The 18,375-nt window shown below is 44.9% G+C and overlaps 1 protein-coding gene across 8 annotated transcripts in view; it reads right to left on the bottom strand.

The window, feature by feature from the left end:
• ULK1 (unc-51 like autophagy activating kinase 1) overlaps positions 1 to 18,375 on the bottom strand; it is an 85,870-nt gene that overhangs the window by 41,325 nt on the left and 26,170 nt on the right. For all 8 annotated transcript variants that reach the window (XM_041125716.1, XM_041125714.1, XM_041125715.1 and 5 more), the window contains 4 exons: positions 17,456 to 17,529; positions 14,627 to 14,728; positions 6,568 to 6,626; positions 2,563 to 2,645 (listed from right to left, as the gene is read on the bottom strand). In XM_041125716.1, the coding sequence (XP_040981650.1) occupies positions 2,563 to 2,645; positions 6,568 to 6,626; positions 14,627 to 14,728; positions 17,456 to 17,529 (318 nt within the window). The remainder of the gene's footprint in view (positions 1 to 2,562; positions 2,646 to 6,567; positions 6,627 to 14,626; positions 14,729 to 17,455; positions 17,530 to 18,375) is intronic.

Genomic DNA, 18,375 nt, shown 5'->3' with positions numbered 1-18,375 from the left:
CTGGTATCTCTAATCCAAAAGTATAACAGAGGCTGCAAAACAATTTCTCTTCATCAACTAGCATATGCTGCCCAGCAGTAAACAATCCACCTGAGCAGATAAGCAACAAAAAAACCAATAGAAAACCAACCCCCAGAAGACTGAAACATCAAACCCTTTTACCCCAAGCTTGACTAAAAAGCAATATCCTGAAAACACACAGCAGCACACTTTATTTTCAGGTTAAAAAGGTAATGTCTGTGCAAAAAGCAGAAAGCTCTATGACTTGCTGTGATACTTCCCACCTGATACTTAACACAAATCCATAGGCTTTGGCCCCGCAGCCTTGTTTCAGGAAAACCACTTGAACACGCTTGCCCAGCACCAAACCTTATTTGAACACAGAGGCTGAGGGGCAAACTTACCCCTTCCACCAGCAGCACTGGCCCACAGAAGCAAAGATGCTCCCTGCTGTTCTCCTCTGCACTCAGAGACACACCACTAGGACCAACTTCCTCGGTGAGAGACAGTATTCACATCCTGATTTTTACCTGAGACAGGTCTAGACTATCTTGGCCCAAGGGGAAGGGAGAGGTGGGGAGAACAATAAAAGACCATAGAGTTGCCTTTAGATGACCTGGTCCTTTCAGGGGGTCTAGGAAAGGTTCTACCTCTGCCTGCTTTCCTCTATGGCATGGCTCACCAGAGGTTCTTCAGACCTTTTGGCTCAGCTAGACACATCTGGAAGAGGCTGCCAAAGCCAGAACTGCCTGGCACGTAATGATTGCTCTCAGTCTAGAAGGAATTAAGAGATCAAAAAAAAGGAAGAGGAAATCTTCATGCCAGCCCAGTCAGGAGCCTGAGACACAGGTCTAAAGGGAGAGCCGAGAGACTGCCATCTTGAGCCCTGATGAGAACCAAGGCATCCTTCCACAAAAGCCTGGAGGAGGAGGGAAGGGACTGCAAGCAGCTACAGTCTGGCTCAGATTATCACTGCAGACCCTGAGAAACAAGGGCTATTGACTGAATTGTTCATTAAATGGGTGCAGCTTGCAGCTTTGGGAAGGAACTATGACAGAGAAAGAACATGGATGCAAAAGATCCATGTTTCACCTGGTACCATACTTAAACACAATAGAAGTTCAGAGAGATTATAAAAGCAGAAACCAGGAGAGGGAATGCAAGTAAGAAACTGTACTGGGTTTGCATGGCAAGGTTTTGGCAGCAGGGGAGCTACCAGGGTGGCTTCTGTGAGAAGCTGCTAGAAGCTTCCCCCATGTCCGATAAAGCCAATCCCAGCCGGCTCCAAGACGGACCCACCACTGGCCAAGGCCAAACCCATCAGTTACGGTGGTAGCACCTCTAGGAGAACATATTTAAGAAGAGGAAAAAGAACCTGCACAACAGCAACTGTAGCTGAAGAGAAGAGGGAAAATATGTAAGAGAAACAACCCTGCAGACCCCAAGGTCAGTGAAGGAGGGGGAGGAGGTGCTGCAGGCACTGGAGCAGATTCCCCTGCAGCCCGTGGGGAAGACCATGGTGAGGCAGGCTGTCCCCCTGCAGCCCAGGGAGGTCCATGGTGGAGCAGATATCCACCTGCAGCCCGGGGAGGACCCCACACCGGAACAGGGGGATGCCCGAAGGAGGCTGTGACCCCGTGGGAAGCCCGTGCTAGAACAGGCTCCTGGCGGGACCTGTGGCCCTGTGGAGCGAGGAGCCCACGCTGGAGCAGGTTTTCTGGCAGGACTTGTGACCCCACGGGGGACCCATGCTGAAGCAGGCTGTGCCTGAAGGACTGCAGCCCGTGGAAGGGACCCACACTGGAGCAGTTCATGAAGAACTGCAACCCATAGGAAGGACTTATGTTGGAGAAGTTCATGGAGAACTGTCTCCCATGGGAGGGATCCCATGCTGGAGCAGGGGAAGAGTGTGAGGAGTCCTCCCCCTGAGAAGGAAGGAGCAGCAGAGACAACGTGTGATGAACTGACCACAACCCCCATTCCACATTTCCCTGTGCCACTGGTGGGGAGGAGGTAGAGAAAATTGGGAGTAAAGTTAAGCCCAGGAAGAAGGGAGAGGTGAGGGAAAGGTGTTCTTAAGATTTGGTTTTATTTCTCATTATCCTATTCTGGTTTGATTGGTCATAAATTAAATTAATTTTTTCCCCAAGTCAAGTCTGTTTTCCCTGTGACAGTAATTGGCAAGTGACCTCTCCCTGTCCTTATTTCAACCCACGAGCTTTTTGTTGTATTTTTTTTTCTCTCCTCTGTCCAGCTGAGGAAGAGAGTGATAGAGTAGCTTTGGTGGGCACCTGGAGTCCAGCCAGGGTCAACCCACCACAGAAACATTTGCTGAAGGTGTGCCAAATCTCTGGGTTTACAAAACTGTACTGGAATCAGCACTGACCTTTCCAGCACGTACACTAAAAAACACAAGATCATGCAGTCTTCCAGACACAGGAGAAATCCAGGTGTCTGGATGCTTCTCCTAGCACAAGCCAGAAGTACAGGGGTTTGTGAAGTTCCATAGCACAAAAGAAGACACAGACAGGCAGCAGAACTAAAACTGGAAGGAGGTCTTACCAAAGTCCATGCGGTCCTTATGATTACGCTGCAAAAGGCCCAGCAGCAGCTGCCTCAGGTGGCTTGACGTTTCCCTGGGGATGCTAGGATTGAAAACAAAAGCAAAATAAGAGAGAATTGCAGTCTCCTTAAACTGCTTTTACATATTCAGGAAGGCAACCTGCAAATGCAAACTCACTTTGTGCCTGCTGGGCTAGGAACATAAGAGGAGCTCACTGGAGAGAGGCTGAACAGAAACATCTCTATTTGCATCTCTGGCTTTTGCTCCCCATTGTCATTGTTAAGGCTACAGCTAATCTAGCTTTAGTGGCCTCTCCTGTGAGCACCTGCAGATCCTTCCCTTCCACAGCGGTGCCAACATCATCCACCTGGTTCTCAGCTAAGTCCACTCAACATGCAATATTTTGCACATGATAAATAAAATCTCTTCCACTTGCTCTAAAGGGAATAAGGAGGTCATTAAAATGAAGCAGTTACCAAGGAGAAGCTTCCAATTAAGACATTGGTGGTGAAACATATCACCAATTATTACCATTTTATTAAGGTATTTCTTTTTCAATGCAGCTTATGTAAGACTGGCAAGTAACCTTTATCTATTTGCTTCCTTGATATACAGCATTTAGTAATCAAAGGCCACTAAGATGTGAGCAACTGCCACCTGAGCAAGCTAAAAGTAGTGCTGCTATTACCCCACTTTCTGTATAGCTAGGAAGAAAATACTCTTTTCAATGACCACTGCAGCACAAAAGAGCTAGTAAATCATTGTGCTCTCCCTCACCCCACAAGCAGATGGGGGATGGGCCAGGGCAGCTCTTCACAACCCCAGTAGATTGCAAGAAGCAGGGAATAAATGAACAGATTAAGGCAGGGAAAGCAGAGTTCAGCTCTTGCATAAGTGGATTCAGCTCTGCTGACTTTCCTCCATAACCAGAAGCACTGTTAGGAGCTGTAGCAGCCGGGCCCTGCCTCCAGCCAGAGCAGAGCTCTCCAAATGAAGCGTAGGTGGCTCCAACTCCTTTCAATATTGACTCTGTTTATCATGGCTGTGCCCAGCACGGCCCCACGGTCTGCCAGGCTTTCCCCTCGCCCCATGCGGGGTCAGCCGAGGTAATGGCATGTGTGCTCAGCACAGTAATTTTAACTGCATGGAGCCCAAGCCTGCTCAGTAGCACAGCACGTGGCTCGCTGCTTGGGCAGGGCTCCACTTTGCTGGGCTGGCATCACTCACTGCCCTGAAGCCAAGCCTGACTGATGCTGGGAGAAACAACCCTTCATTTCCACCAACTCTACCCCTGCCACAGACAGGGTTAAAAAACAAAGAAGCTAGGACAAAAAAAGTGGGGGGGGGGGGGGAAGAGGTGCTACCTAGCACTAACAGACTCCCGTTCAGTGAAACTGGAGATGTGAGGCAAGGTACGTATTTATAGGTTTCAGTACTACCCAGTTATTTTTCTGTGAAGCCCTAGGCTTCGCTGGTGCAGGAATTTGAGCCCAGCAATTCCTAGAACAGAGAATGACGGCAAGCAGCCCTCATCCTTGTTTGTACTGGAGGAGTTGCTTTTCCATCCCTGACACTAGAATGGTTTCCATGCACCTTCCCAGGTCGACAAAGGAGAAGGCAACCAGGACTCTGGAAGGGATGCAGTTAAACTGAGACTCAGTTTGAGCCAAGAAAAAACACCCTCTCATCAAAAAACGTGTGCCTTAGAAGCACACTGCGTAACGGAATAACCCTAGATACCACAGCTAGCAGAGCCTCCTGAAAAATACATTAGTGCTGGAGACCTGCAGTCCTCCAGCATTATCGTCATAATTTATTTATCCATGACACATAAAGCTCTTATCCAAAATGAGTCCATTTCCCAGCAATGACTTTAGCTTTAGTATGGTTTTATAGCCAAGAAACAGGCAGGTCAAGTAGTAGACCTCAGATGTCACAACACAGACTGAAGATTGTGCAGATTAACAGCCTGTTTGCCTCCTCTTCTCTCTCACGTCTAAAACATCAAGCTTTGCTACGCTACAGTATTATTTTCCAAGGCCATCTCTTTAAACATAAGCAACAAAACTGCCTCCTTCCCCCCATGATCTAGAATGTACTTTGCCGTGCAGATCAGCACAATGAATGTTAGCTTTTCAGATCAGTGCTATTAAAATTGTGAGGCCTGTGGGCTTTCTCATACTGACATGGGCTCCCCACCTCAGAATGGCATTTCACCTGTCAGCAACAGCACCAGCCCAGCAGGCAGAGACCACTGGTGAGCATTTAATGAGCTCTTCTTCCCCACCCCGTTCCCAAGCCAAAACACAGCACTTTCCATGGTGATGCTGGAGAGGTGGGTGCCAGCCTGCCTAGCCCCAAGGAGAATGAAACCAAATCCTGGCACTGCTGCAGTCTGAGAAGGAGGTCTCCGGAGCGGTTTCGTGTTTCATCCGGTATTGGCAGGGCTGGCAGAGGCAGTTTATTCATGTTTACTCAGGAAATAGCACAGATTGCAGTTCATGTTAAAAGAGACAAACTGACTTTGGAAAGCAGGGTATCGGCATTTACACAAAGGTCACTTCAGATATGACTCCCATGGTGAAAAAACAATGGGCTTAGATCTAAATTTTGGAGGAATTTGGTAGTTATAAAGTGGAGACAAGTAAAAATGGTAAATGCAGACTGCGTAAAGGACTCACAACAAAGGAGAAGGACTAATCCCTACAAGAACAGGCATGCTCTCCTCTTACAGCTGAGTTTCTTTTCCCCTTGCCTGCTTCCTACTGCATGCACCAGGAGCCAAAGCAGCAGCAGGGCAGCGTGATCAACACAAGGAAGCTTATTAATTTTAGGGGTTAATTTCTCTTAGTAAGAGGGACTGCCTCAAAGGTGAGCAGCCATGTTTTAGGCTGTGTAGGGGAAACAGAAGCTCTACTTTCTGCTCACACAGACTATTTGGCTCCAAGTATGCAGTGGTGTTTTTGCTTTGAATTGTTCTGTTTGGGTGTTTTACTCCATTATGCCCTCTGGTTCAATCCAGCAGAGTACGCAGATGCCCCAGATTTAATCCTGGTAGAAATTTTGTCCCTTCTCCCCAAATCAAAAAAGGAAGTACTTAAAGGGAAATTAAATGCATGGTGCAAGCCATTGATAAGAGCTCTAGCTTCTTGACAGTTCCTCCTGCTATCTCTTGGAGCTGTCTAAACTGATAAGGAAAAAAAAAAATCCATACACAGCAACTCAGTGAACTTCCTGCCTATGTGGCTGCATTAGCAGCTCTGCCAAATGGAAGCTAACATTCTGGTTAAAAAAAGGCCTTCCAATTTTTGGATGTATAATCTGGAACTTCAGTCCTGTCTCTATACCAGGCTGAGGTTTTCAGAGCAGGCATGAGGTTCTGCTTTAAGAGCTCAGAGATCAAAAGGAAAGACCACATCAACAAAACCAAAATACACTGACAAATCACAGCACTGACTAGCTAGGTAACATACACCCTGGTGGGACGAAAGCAGTTATCTTCCCCTTGAAAACTGCAGCAGTGTCCATTTCCATCGAGGTTATAATATTTCCTCCTATTAGCAGGATGGACACAAACAGTTGCTGCCCTGACACGTGAGAAATGGTAATGTGATCTGCAGTCAGGTATGGCAGGTTACAGGAGAGACTGCAGTCTGACTGATTGCATGATTCAAGAATTGCCATGATTTCTTCCCAAGGCTCCCAGCCTCAGGGAAGCCATATGTGGGACAAGACCCCTAGCTGGCTCTTGAAATCACTAATGATCCTGAATTTTTGCCATGTAGGAGAGAAGTAGGATCTGCAGACAGAGAACACCAACTCTGGCAGTCTGCTGCTGTCTGACTTTCTCTGGGCCACATCACTGGTGGTTTAAGGAATGGGGGAAAGCAGGTGGCCAAATATTTCAGTCACCTCCCTGAGTGACAAGCCAGGAGCATGTAAGGACAGGTATAAATACAGAGTAAACAAGTGCATACAAACGGCGACACTGGAAAAATGCTTACTTCGGCATCAGCATCTTATTTTTCTCATAGAAGAGGCGAAGATCCTGTGGACTGCTGGCCTGTAGAGGAGAAAGAAAACCAGTGCATGAAGCAGTTGACAGTGAAGGAAAGCTATTAGCATTTCTATTTCACAGTTACTCTGAAGAGCAGAGTAAAGCAGCACTCTTCAATTGCTGAACCAGCACAGAAAATGAGAACCTGCAGCTTGCTTGAGACTGAAAAGCCAGCACTGTGCCAGAGTGAAAATACAGTATTTCAGCCCACTGTCTTTTTGTCCCTGACCTGGTTCTGTCCTGCTCTCCCCTTCCAAGGGCTGAGCTTCGTTGCAGTGGGCTCTCATGCTCAGGTCTGAGCTGGCCTAATAGCCTCACCCAGGAGGCTAAATAATTGCAGACGTGAGGAGTCCCAAATGATGAATGGCAGATCCTGCTGAGAACATGGATTAGTGCTGCAGGGCATTTAGAAAAGGGGCAGGGGGCCTCTTGACAGGCAAGGGATCTGTGAAGAGACCAGGAACATGGGGAAACAGCAATGGAATTAGGATTTTCTACTTTAATTCCAGGAAGCCAGAAGGCCTCAAGCCACAGCTCCTATTTGGGCAGTAATACACACAACTGCTAGGGATGTTGACAAGATCCCAAATTCTGAGAGATGGGATTTAAAAAAAAAAAGGGCTAGGCACAAGAAGAGGTTTACAGCTGAGGTTAAAAATAAAATCACCAGTATAGAAGCACAAACACATAAAAATCTCCTAACGTCATTTCTCCATTTGCTTTTATGCAATGGATAATACAGGCCAGTAAATTAACCGTCGTGTCTCAAGCTTTTCTGCTTAGGCAAAGTCTCTTTATTAAAGGCAGAGCAGGCTGGCTGGCATGACACAGACATGAAGGCACATATAAACAGGGAAGGAAGATCAGAGAGATTCATCTGCAATCAATTATTGGTGCAGCAGAGTGTGTAGGAAAGTGTGAACGAGGAGGCAACAGGCAGCTTCTCCTGATGTTCAGGGCAGGCTCAAAAAACCCTCGAGCCTTCCACCTACTTCCCTTTCTAAATTAGAAGCATTTAAGGTCAATTAAGATGCTTAAAACGGCAAATCAGACAAGCCAATCTGCAGATGGCCATCAAAATACCACTAACACAGGATGGCTGGAAAAGCAGCCACATAAGGTGCTGTTTCAACATCACCTACTCCCTCTGGCTGAAGATGAAAATTAAGGATAACTGAGAACTCAGTACAAAACCTCAAGAGAAACCAAAGGAACAGTCTCAAAAGCTGCTAACATCAATAGACTTGTGTAGTACTGATCAGGACAGTATTTCTTGCATAGTCTTCACAACCCAAGCTTCACAGATCTATCAATTTGTGCCAATAGGAGCTACTGGATTCCTAAAAGACGGAAATAAGAAAGATTTCCTGGTTTTCCTTTCTGCAAGAACATATCCTTTACTGTTCACAGACACAGCAGGGACCCAAACAGGAGGTGCAAAAATACTTTCTTCACAAACCATTAAAATGAATGTTATTTACCAAAGCACTTTGTTACATAGATGCCAAACTGCACCAGAATTTCCAATCACTGCCAATTAATTTGATTTGGTTCAGTAAAACTCCATTTTATACCTTTCCCCTTGCAGATCTTGCCCTATAATTACATTCTTAGTATTTGGCAAACTATAACAAGGCCAGCGTACACACTGCACCAAATGGCTTGCCCACAACGCTCTGCATGATGAAAAATATGCCTGACAGACATAACATACAAGGAGGAACAGAACTCCACTGCAGGGAAGCAAAGTGCTTGCTCACATCAGAGAGATACAAGCCTTGGCTGTTTGCTCTGTTCATTTCCTGTCACAACTACTCAATTGTTTCACAAATACAATGAAGCTCTGATCTATTTCAAACATTGTTCTGTCAGAAATTTTCCTGGCAATAAAGACAGAGTATATTAAAAGCAGCACACATGCACAGCCCAGTTCATTAGAGAGGGTTTCTAAGCACTGGCTTGGATAGAAACAAAATCCTCAGTAAAGTTCCTCTCTTCTTTGTACAAATTAAAGATATCCCTGTAGGGATGTTGTTTCTCCACATTCTGCTGTCTCAGTACAATTCCCACTTGTTCTGCAAGGACCATATCCAGGGTGTCAGGCTCCTACCCACCCAGACAATGTTTTCTCACTAGGGCTGTCCCCAAGAGCCCAAAATTCAAGGCCGGTCTCTGATACAGGTAGCTGCCTGCTGGGGAATAGAGTCATTTTAGTGAGTGCCCAGCACAGACAACTGTGGATCACCACTGATTTGGTAAAACCAACTGCATCTTCACGTAACTTCATTATAAATCAACTGAGTCACACAGTTCTGTTCCTAGCAGCAGGGTCCCAGGGTTGCAGTAACATGCCCACTGCTCTCGCTGCTGTTAGCATCCACTTCATAAAGCACTGGTACCTTCATCCACTTTGCTCACCTCTTCTTTCAATAATAGTGCTTCTCTGAGAATCATGGAAAAAACTGCAGAAATGTTTGTAAGACACTAAAAATATCATTTGAATTCCTTCTTTGAGGAAGCTAAGGACTTAATTTGAAATGTACCTTCCAGGCAGATACACCCTACCCAACACCAGAAAAAGCACATTTTAGGCAGCTAACAATTAGGCCATTCAAGGTACACAGAGCCAGCAACCTGTAAGACAGCATCCATCTGTCAGAAAAGAGGGATGCAGAATGGACAGCTCAGTTTTCCTCAAGAACAGGAGACACCACACCGGCATACCAATTCATGCCCTTGTTCCCCCTCTCATGTTACTATGGAGCAGCTGCATTAGTGTAACTGGCTCTGGTTTTGTCTGTCCTTTCTATATATAAAGACAATTGGACAAATTCAATCCTGCCACTCTGTTACTCTGTCCTGAGCAGCAGTGGAAATATGTTGAGCCAACAAAGGCATTCAGCGTAACCCTGCCAAATCCCATTCGGTGCTGGCTGCCTGCAAATGAATTGCATGTGAAAAGCACGCAGGGTGGTGTTTCCAAAAGCACTCAGCACCGGATTTGTTGTGCTTGGGCAAAGGCTGGATGCAAGAGCCCAGTGCTCAGTTAGAAGAGGGCCAGAAACATTCACACCCTCCGTGAACAGCACTGTCTAGTCAACACTTCATAGCAGGTATATGGTATCTGCTCTGGTTCTTTAATCCTTTCCTTTAGGATTCCTGGGGATTTGGAGCTGCAGAGAAGGGACTCAGATAGCTTAGAAAAAAAAAAAAGAAATAAGTAATGGTGTTTCTAGCTCAGTAGTTCTAGGGAAAAGCTTGAAAACCTGCTGCAAATACCTTCTGCTTGTACAGTCTTAACAGTTGATATTTTAAGACTCCCACAACTAAGTGGCTGGCATTTGGGGGAACCTGAAAGCACAAGGACCAGAAAAAAACCAAACAAAAAAACCCCTAAACCTTTTTCTCTAGCTGTCCATGGATGTTCTTCTCTCTACTCCCAACAGAGCAGGAACATACCCACAAACACTGGTCCAAAAGCCAATGGCTCACTGACTACAGCAACAAGTCAATCACTGCACACCATCTCAGCAAAATAACCTACCACTGCCAGGAATACCTGTCCCCATTGACACAGGACAGTCCAGAGGAACAGCTTTGGGAACAGAAGAGCAGCCTGCCTAACAAATAAACCAAGAGTTCAAATTCTGGGTGTAAAATCCTCCCTTCTCCCATCTTCCTCAAGGCCCATTTCACAACATAGCAGTTGTTTTAAGTGATACATAATCCTAGTACTTATGCAGGCAGAATTAACCCAGAAACAAAGCAGTTGGTACACCAGGCTTAGAAATTAATTTTTCACCTAGCTGGGATGAGAACATATGCAGGCAGGTTAACTCTTTCAGAGCAGGCAGCAAAACTTGGATTACCTCTCTTCTGACTTCCCTGCTCCCCAGCTCACTCTCCCACAGACACACCGCATCTGTAAAGCAGCTAGAAGACTCATGCAAAGGCTCAGACAGCAGACAACTAGGTTTCATGGTCCTTAGCAGGACCTGATGTCCAAGTGGACCTGTGCCACTGCCAGAGACAACTCTGACACAAAGTGCACGTGCTTGGCAGCACGTCCGCTTACCAAGAGCTGACCAGTTTTGAAAGGGGTCACACAACAGGAACCACCAGGAACATCAGTGTGATTCTCTCCACCACCACACCCCCCAAAAAAAAAAAATTTGAGGTCATTTAACTCTAATCACACTTAAAACACCATCTGACAAGGACTAGATTTGTTTTGGAAGATATTTTAGACCTTGTGTAAATCTTTTTCTTCTCTGCTTCCAGTTTTGCTTCTGGTTGTCACTTGTCTACACAGCCTACGTCACCTCATGGTGGGCACTGGGTCCCAATCTTTTCAGCTCAGGTGAGGACAAGAGAAAACCACTAGACTCTCAAGGCACTCCTCAGTACCGGTCAGCAAGACCAGGAAACACACTGTCCAAAGTCCTATCCTCAGTGACAGAAATGAAGAGATGCAAGTGCAGACCACTTAAGCAAGGCAAATTAACAATTCCACATTAATACAGTCCTCAGCAAATCTGTTTATAGGGATTATGAATCCCATTAATCTCATCCCTATGGCAGTCTCACTGTTTTGTTTATGGGCATGTTTAATACAAAAAGCTCCTTAACACAGCTTCACCAGCCATCCTACCAACCGTTCACATCTAGGCATCAGCAGCTTCTTTCTTGTCTGCGTGCAGTGAGGCAGGGAAGGGACAGGAATGGCTCTGGGAAGTTGCCTTGGGTGACCCAGCTATAGTTAATTTTAACTTTGAGACAGCTAGAAATCACATTCACGCACATACATACATCTCTGTCTTGATTTACAAGCACTTTCTGGATTGACAGCTACCTCAGCCTTTTCACACATTTGATCTTTTCTCTATCTAGCCCAGCCCCCGAGAAACCCTATTTTATTTTTAGACAGCTCTTTCCTCCTCACTGCAGATAACAATGGAATCCTTTTGGTTTGCATCCTCATGAAGGTGCCTAACTGGCTCATGCAGCAAACAGCTAGAGTGCTCAAATGCAGCATGTTTCATGTGACCAACTATGCTACAGATTCCCAAGGGAATCTCAGCTAGACAGAGGTGACGGGCTGTCCTTGCCAGCCTGCGAGGGAAGGCACAGTGAGGATTTAGCCTGAAGAGGTTAACATCAGAAATCCAGTTCCTGGCTGCCCTGTACAACTGGGTCTGCTGGTGGCTATGTGGAATCAGCCTGTTATCTCCCCACGCATCTGTAGATGTCCCTCCCAAAAGCACTCATTCCTATTCATGGTCTCCCCATCACCTCTGTCCACTAGCCCTCTCTCCTCCCAAAAGCCCTGTAAACAATAGCTTCTTGCCTGCTCAGTGACCATCAGCAAATTCTTACAACACAGTCATGCCAACAAAGAAATAAAACCAGTTAACCTTTAACTAGCTTTCCAACATCTGCCCTAGACAGCCTTCTTTCACCTGAAACTCGCAGCTAGAAGGCAATTTGTGACACACATGGTCAAAACAAATAGATGGTGCAGAGAACCATCTGGGCTGAGCTCTTCTCTCTCCCTCATCAAACAAACCCACAGCTGCTACTGCAGTAACAAATGGGGCCTGGCATTTTGCTTCAAAATACAAACCCCAAAAGAGGAAAGGCCGTGGAGAAAAATTTAAAATAGAGAAACAAATGATCCCATCCCCAGTCCAACAAATGTTAAATGTATACAGGAAAGAGAAGTTATCCAGGCAGGCAGGCACAAAGCAATGATCAGGACCTGCTGGGCAGGGACCAAAATGTCCCCTTAATGCCCACCGTAAGGCAGGGTACTGCCAAGCCTCAACCAGAGGGACGCAGGCATACAGGACTCACCTCTGTGTGAGCCTGAGGACACACGTATAGGCAGAGAGCTGATGGTTTTCTGACCACCTGCCCTTTCAAAACCATGGCTGGAGAGCTGAATGAAGCTGACTAGCATTCCATTTTATTTCCTGTAAAAACTCTTCTCTACAAGAACAAATGTTTTCAGAAGAACATTTCTGTGACACGCTTCAATGACCAATCCTAAAAGCTACCTAATTCTTTTCAAAGAAATCAGATGCCCCACGATTGTGTGTGAGCTATTAAGCAAAGAACACCTATGATAAAGTCACCACGTTAAATGATAACTAAATCATTTGAATGAGCACAGTATCAAGGTGCCTTTAGAGACTAAAAGGCACCAAGTCACAAGACAGAACGAGTGCAAGGCTCTCCTATAAATGCAGAGTCAAAGCTTGCTTTCTCCACCCCCACATTCTTTTCTTGATGTACAAATATTTATTTTCTTTTATCCTAACAGTCATTTTCTCCTCTCAAAGACACCAACGCTTACAACAAGTGGATGCAGCCAGTAAACAGGAGCCATTCAGGAGTTTCGGTGTACTTTGTAGGGGTGTTTATAAAAAAAGAAACATGCAAAGGAAATGAAGTCTTGCTCTAAATGCAGAGCAAGCTGGTGGACAGAATATAAAGCACTGGAAAGGAAGATTTTTACAGCAGCAGGGAAAAAATTACCCTGAAGGAGAAAGGTGTTCTTGGCTCTAGACAAAACCAAAACATACCATTAGTTTACTTCTGTATTTGCCCACTCTTTCCTGCAACAGATTCAGAATTCACTTTATCCTTCCTGATGATGTAACTGCATAAACATTCAAGGTCTTCTGTGAAATTCTAAAGAGCTGTGGAACTACAGCTCAGGAAGTCCTGCACTTCATAAAATTTGTCTTATTACACGAGCATAGATTTTCCACCCCCCCCGCCGCTGACACTTTTTTGTTTGGTTTGTTTGGGGGGTTTTTCGTTATTTATTTTTGGGTTTGCTTTTGTTTTTTTGTTAGGGACTCAGGATAAAGAGATGTCAGGACATGAGAAAAAGAGGGCCACAGTTCACATTTGCCCTAACCAATCTGAGAAGCTGAAAAGTTGGCATCAACTGACACATCAGCATGTAAATTTGAGGTTTGGTCTTTTCCCATGGATTAGAGACGAGCTGTACAGAGCTCACACAGAGAAGCAAAAAAGTATCAGCAACTCAAGCATCTCTCTGCTATGCTGTAAGACAGCAAGGAAAAGAACCTGACAAGTACAGTACTTTAAAACAGTGGTTGCAAGGGAGAGTTTGCAGATTTCATTCAGCACAGAAGCAAACTAATATGCGGTGTGGCACACTAATGATTGGGAACAAGAAAAATGCACTGAGTCTAGATGAACTCGAGCTATATATAAGATTACAAATACATGAAGTAATCCTGAAGCAGCTTCCATAAGGCTGTGATGAATTCTCCGTCATTCAGAAATTTAAAAATCAGAGAATGTCTTTTATGAAAGATACGCTCTAGCTCATCCAGAAGTTATGGCATAAATTACAGGGTGGAGTTTTACTGGACTATGTTGTATTTGGAGGGGTTTGGACTTGATGCACATAAACATTTCAGGCTGGAAGGGATTGCTGTGAGATGACAGATAAGATCCTTTTGATAAGATCCTACTCAACTGCTCTAAAATCAAAGTCAATTTAGCTGCAATACACCAGTTACCACCACATCATCCCAAACTAACTTGCAATTACAATCTTCCTTATTGTCCTTCCATACTGAACAGAATTGTAATTATAAATTATACACCAAGTACAGCTGTAAATAGAAACTGATTTTTTAAGTGTGGGCCTGGAAAAACAAAACCACTGCTTTAACTGACTCATGATAATTTTCTGAAGAGATGACCCTTCCTAAGGATTGATAACCACGAAATACATTTCACTGAGATAGAGCCCAGAGAAGGAGAGTCACACTCTAGTAACACATTCAGCATTACAACATATAAAGCACCACACTGTCAAGGTGTGGGACAGCCAGACCTCCATGAGGCTGGATCTATGAGAGTTAATATTCTACATGACAGAAGGCTTAGAGTAAGCGGATTAAAAGGAAAAAAAAAAGAAAAAAGCAAGAGGGTGTCAGAAACATTAGATCTAAGCAACTCACCTGAAAAGGAGCCTTTCCTGTCAAGCACTGATAAATAATGGTTCCTATGCTCCAGAGGTCAGCTTTGGCATCGTAGTGTTGAGACATAATGACTTCCGGTGCCTTTTTGGGGAGAAAACAGAAATCTCTTATAAAAAAATGTAGCTTTTTTTTTTTTTTTTGGCAGCTGCAAGAAAGAAACAGAAGTCACTATTATGCTTTAAAAACCCCTGAGGTAGATTCCCCAATAACCATGAAAGATTTGTTCCCAAGACGACTATAACACCACCTTGAAAGGGCCAATTCCCTATCCAAGTGGGGGAAGCAGAGACTTTCACTCAGTCAGACAAAAAATACCAGATGCTGGTTCGCTACTGTGGGCAAACTCAGTACATTCCCTTCTCAGAGTACTATTTTCTGCTGAATCCACCTGTGCTCAGAAGAAGCCTCACTGAAATTGCACAGACAGATCTTCTAAACTAAAGCAAGTAACAGGTAAATGATCAAGAAAAGCAAAGGCTCACACTGCACAGGTAAGCTTCAGCCTCCATCCTGATCTGCATGACTCATTTTGCCTAAGATGGCAGCATATTAATTATGCTCCAGAGCCTGCTGCCAAGGTCACAGTTTGGGTTCAAAGGCAGATCTGTCCATTTCAGTCCAACAGCTTGAGTCCTGCTGTGCTTCAGACTCCGGTTTCTAATCTCACACCATGCCCTCGGTTGCCCCCTCCCAGGCTTGTTCCAAAAGCTGGAGATGGTGCAAGTCCACAAAGCCCTGTGGCTCAGGAGGCAGCATGCCTTAGGAGTGGCAGCAGAAGAGGGACAGAAGGGCAGGCTTGCTAATCCCACGTGTTTGTAACAACAGATTTCATCGCGGTGCTGCCAGCATGGAACAGGATCAATTTTCTAGCTCTGTTAGAAGTAAAGGCCATGTGTAACAAAAAAAAAATGGCAGCAAACAAGTTGTGGACAGGAGCTTGGTCTGTCCCTAAGGGAAGCAGGCATGACACCAAACAAAGCCAAGGAAGCAGGACAAGAACTGCACAAGAAGGTCTGAAGTCTCACATGGCATGGATCATAACAGGGTTCAGACAGAAAGCTCATTCTTTCTTTTTTAGAAAATCCCTTTCTTTTTTAAAAGAGCGAAATTAAAAGAGCAGCAGTGGGCTACAAGCTAAAGCAGGGAATAAGGGCCTGCCTTGCCAGCAGATGTTCCCAGGGCTACCACACAAGATCCACAATAGCAGCAGGGACAGACTTCAAACACCTCCTGAATCCCAACTGAACCTTCCATCCCCATCTTCCTTCAAATCCATCAGTAAACAGAGAACAATACAAAACATTCCGAGATTCCTTGTAATGTCCACAGTTGCTTAAAATAAAAAAGGTAAAGTAGAAAAAGGTCATCACTGGCTTCCTCCAGCCCTATCAAAAAATAAGCTGGGTGTTTTCATTTACTTTCACAAGAGACTCTGAAAGAAAAAGTATCACTAAAAATAGACAATTCAGGAAACTCTCACAGGAGAAAAAAATTACATCATCTTCACATATAGCATACTTCAAATAAACATCAGGCTTCAAAAAAACGGAGAGGGAGGAAGTCTGTTTTGCTTAAGTTAGTACTGTGGAACAGACTACCAAGCACACTACCCCTGTGCAGTGCAGCACAGTCCAGCCTAACTCTGCCCAAAGAGTATAGACAAAAAAACCAACCAAAACAAAAAACCCAAACAATTTAGTGGATTAGACCATGTTCAAAATCAGGTGCCCACTGCCCCCAGGGCACTTCTAAAAAATTCAACCTAAATTGATCCACATCATCTTTTTACTTTGAGCTCAGACAGCCACATGTCCAGGAACTACTACATGGCTGGCTTTGGCATTTCTATTTCTGGCCTGGTTTTGTCATTTTTAATTTCACTGACTTGATTCAACACTGAGATCTTGACTGCTACCATGAGTACAAATGAGAGATCACCTCCTCACATCCTGGTCCCAGAGTGGAAAGTACAAAGGGAGTGAAAGGGATCAGACACATCTGTTTCACAAGCTAAGAAGTCATCCTGGAAGCAGCTGGTTTGGTTAAAGAATTCGTGGGGGGAGGAGGGTTAGGAGTGGGAATGCACAAAACAAATTGCAAATAGAAGCAGGTGAGCTCCATTTACACCCATCTGCTGAGTTGTACAGCAAAGCATACTTAGGAGTTAACCAGAATGGCAAAATCTCTGCCTGTATAGGTCCATAGATCTGACGGGATTTTGCAAGACCAAAAAGAGCTAAAAACAGTTGGAGATTTTACAAAACTGCTGTTAAACAGGGACTTTGTTCCTGATGCTGTGGCCTTAGCAAAAATGACTGCAAAGCCTAAGGTGACAGCAGGCTTGTGGAACCACTGTCTCATAAAGGGCCTGCTGAAGCAGTGATTTACTGAGGTTCCTCTTCAAGGAAGCAACACTTCAAATATAGCCAGATGTGTGAAATATCACCCCAGCCCTCACTCTCTTTTGTTGTTGCTTTGCTCACAGCAGAGGAAATACATTTCATTTCCCAATGCCTTCAGTGGAGAGGCCCTGGTCCCCTCTGGAAGATGCAGTTTCTGAGAGCAGACAGCAATCAATACTCCATTTTGTTCAGTTTTATTTATCCACAGCTCACCTGAAAGTTGAGCACCTGTTGTCCAACATTACCAGCAGTTAGAACTTTATGAAGTCTCCCTGTGTAATAGCTGGTTTCTGACAAGTAAATAAAATTTCACCTCTGGGGGAAAGACTAGAAAGAAACGAAAGCCTTGCTTCTGGGGTACAAAGCACGGACAATACAGAAAAACCTGTAGGCAAAACACACTTACCATGTACATTGGTGAACCACACAATGTAGCTGCCATCATATTATTCTGCAGGTATCGGGCAAACCCAAAGTCAGCTACAAAGAGAAACAGAGGTAGGTCAGGATCAGACACCAGTTCTAGAGACCCTACACATTCTCCACCTCCCTTTCACTTCCCATGAATCTTCGCAGTAAGTGAAGTACCCCATCTTAACAAGACTTTGATAGCTCTCTTCTTGAGCAACAACATCCTTGTGCTAGTTATTAATGCACACTACAGACACTAGAAAAGGACAGACCAAGCCACAAAAAAAAAAGTATTCAGAAGAACAAACTCCCATGCATTTTTCAGAGATCAACAGTCACTTCCTCCTGTACCTATTTGCCTGCACTCCAAAATGTCAGCTGCTCGAAGCTGGTAAAGCTCTCGACTCCAGTGAGAGCACGCCAGTTTATACTAGCTAGTTCATCTGCTGCTATCTCAGCTTTTAATTTGGGGAACTAAAAGTTCCCTTCCATCGAAAAGGCTGCATGTAACAGACATCCAAGAGAAACCACCACTCGCCACCACCCACATTTCTAGATCAGCCCTACTGAAAACAGTCTTGCTCTGTTCCTTTAGAAGAATTTCAACAGTGCTAACTCCAGCACGAGGACAGAAAGCTGAGCCATAGTTCACCTGGTGGCTAGAAAAGCCAGGGACAAGGAATACCAAGATGAATTACTTCTGCAGGTTACTCAGCATCTGATCATACGATACTCAGAGGTTCTCTCAAGGTTACCAGATATTTCAAGCTAGGAGATTGACACAGCTGTTTACACTGTCATCTGTCACTAATGAATTGGTACAGCAAGCTATTCCCTGGACCACGTACTCTCAGGGAAGCGGGAGCAAGGGGTTGAAGCGTACATCACACCCAAGAGCAGCCATGCCCACAGCCC

Source organism: Aquila chrysaetos, chromosome 9 (genome assembly GCF_900496995.4).
Source record: "Aquila chrysaetos chrysaetos chromosome 9, bAquChr1.4, whole genome shotgun sequence".
NCBI classification, from domain to species: Eukaryota; Metazoa; Chordata; class Aves; order Accipitriformes; family Accipitridae; genus Aquila; species Aquila chrysaetos.
This window is presented reverse-complemented; position numbering and strand designations above follow the sequence as displayed.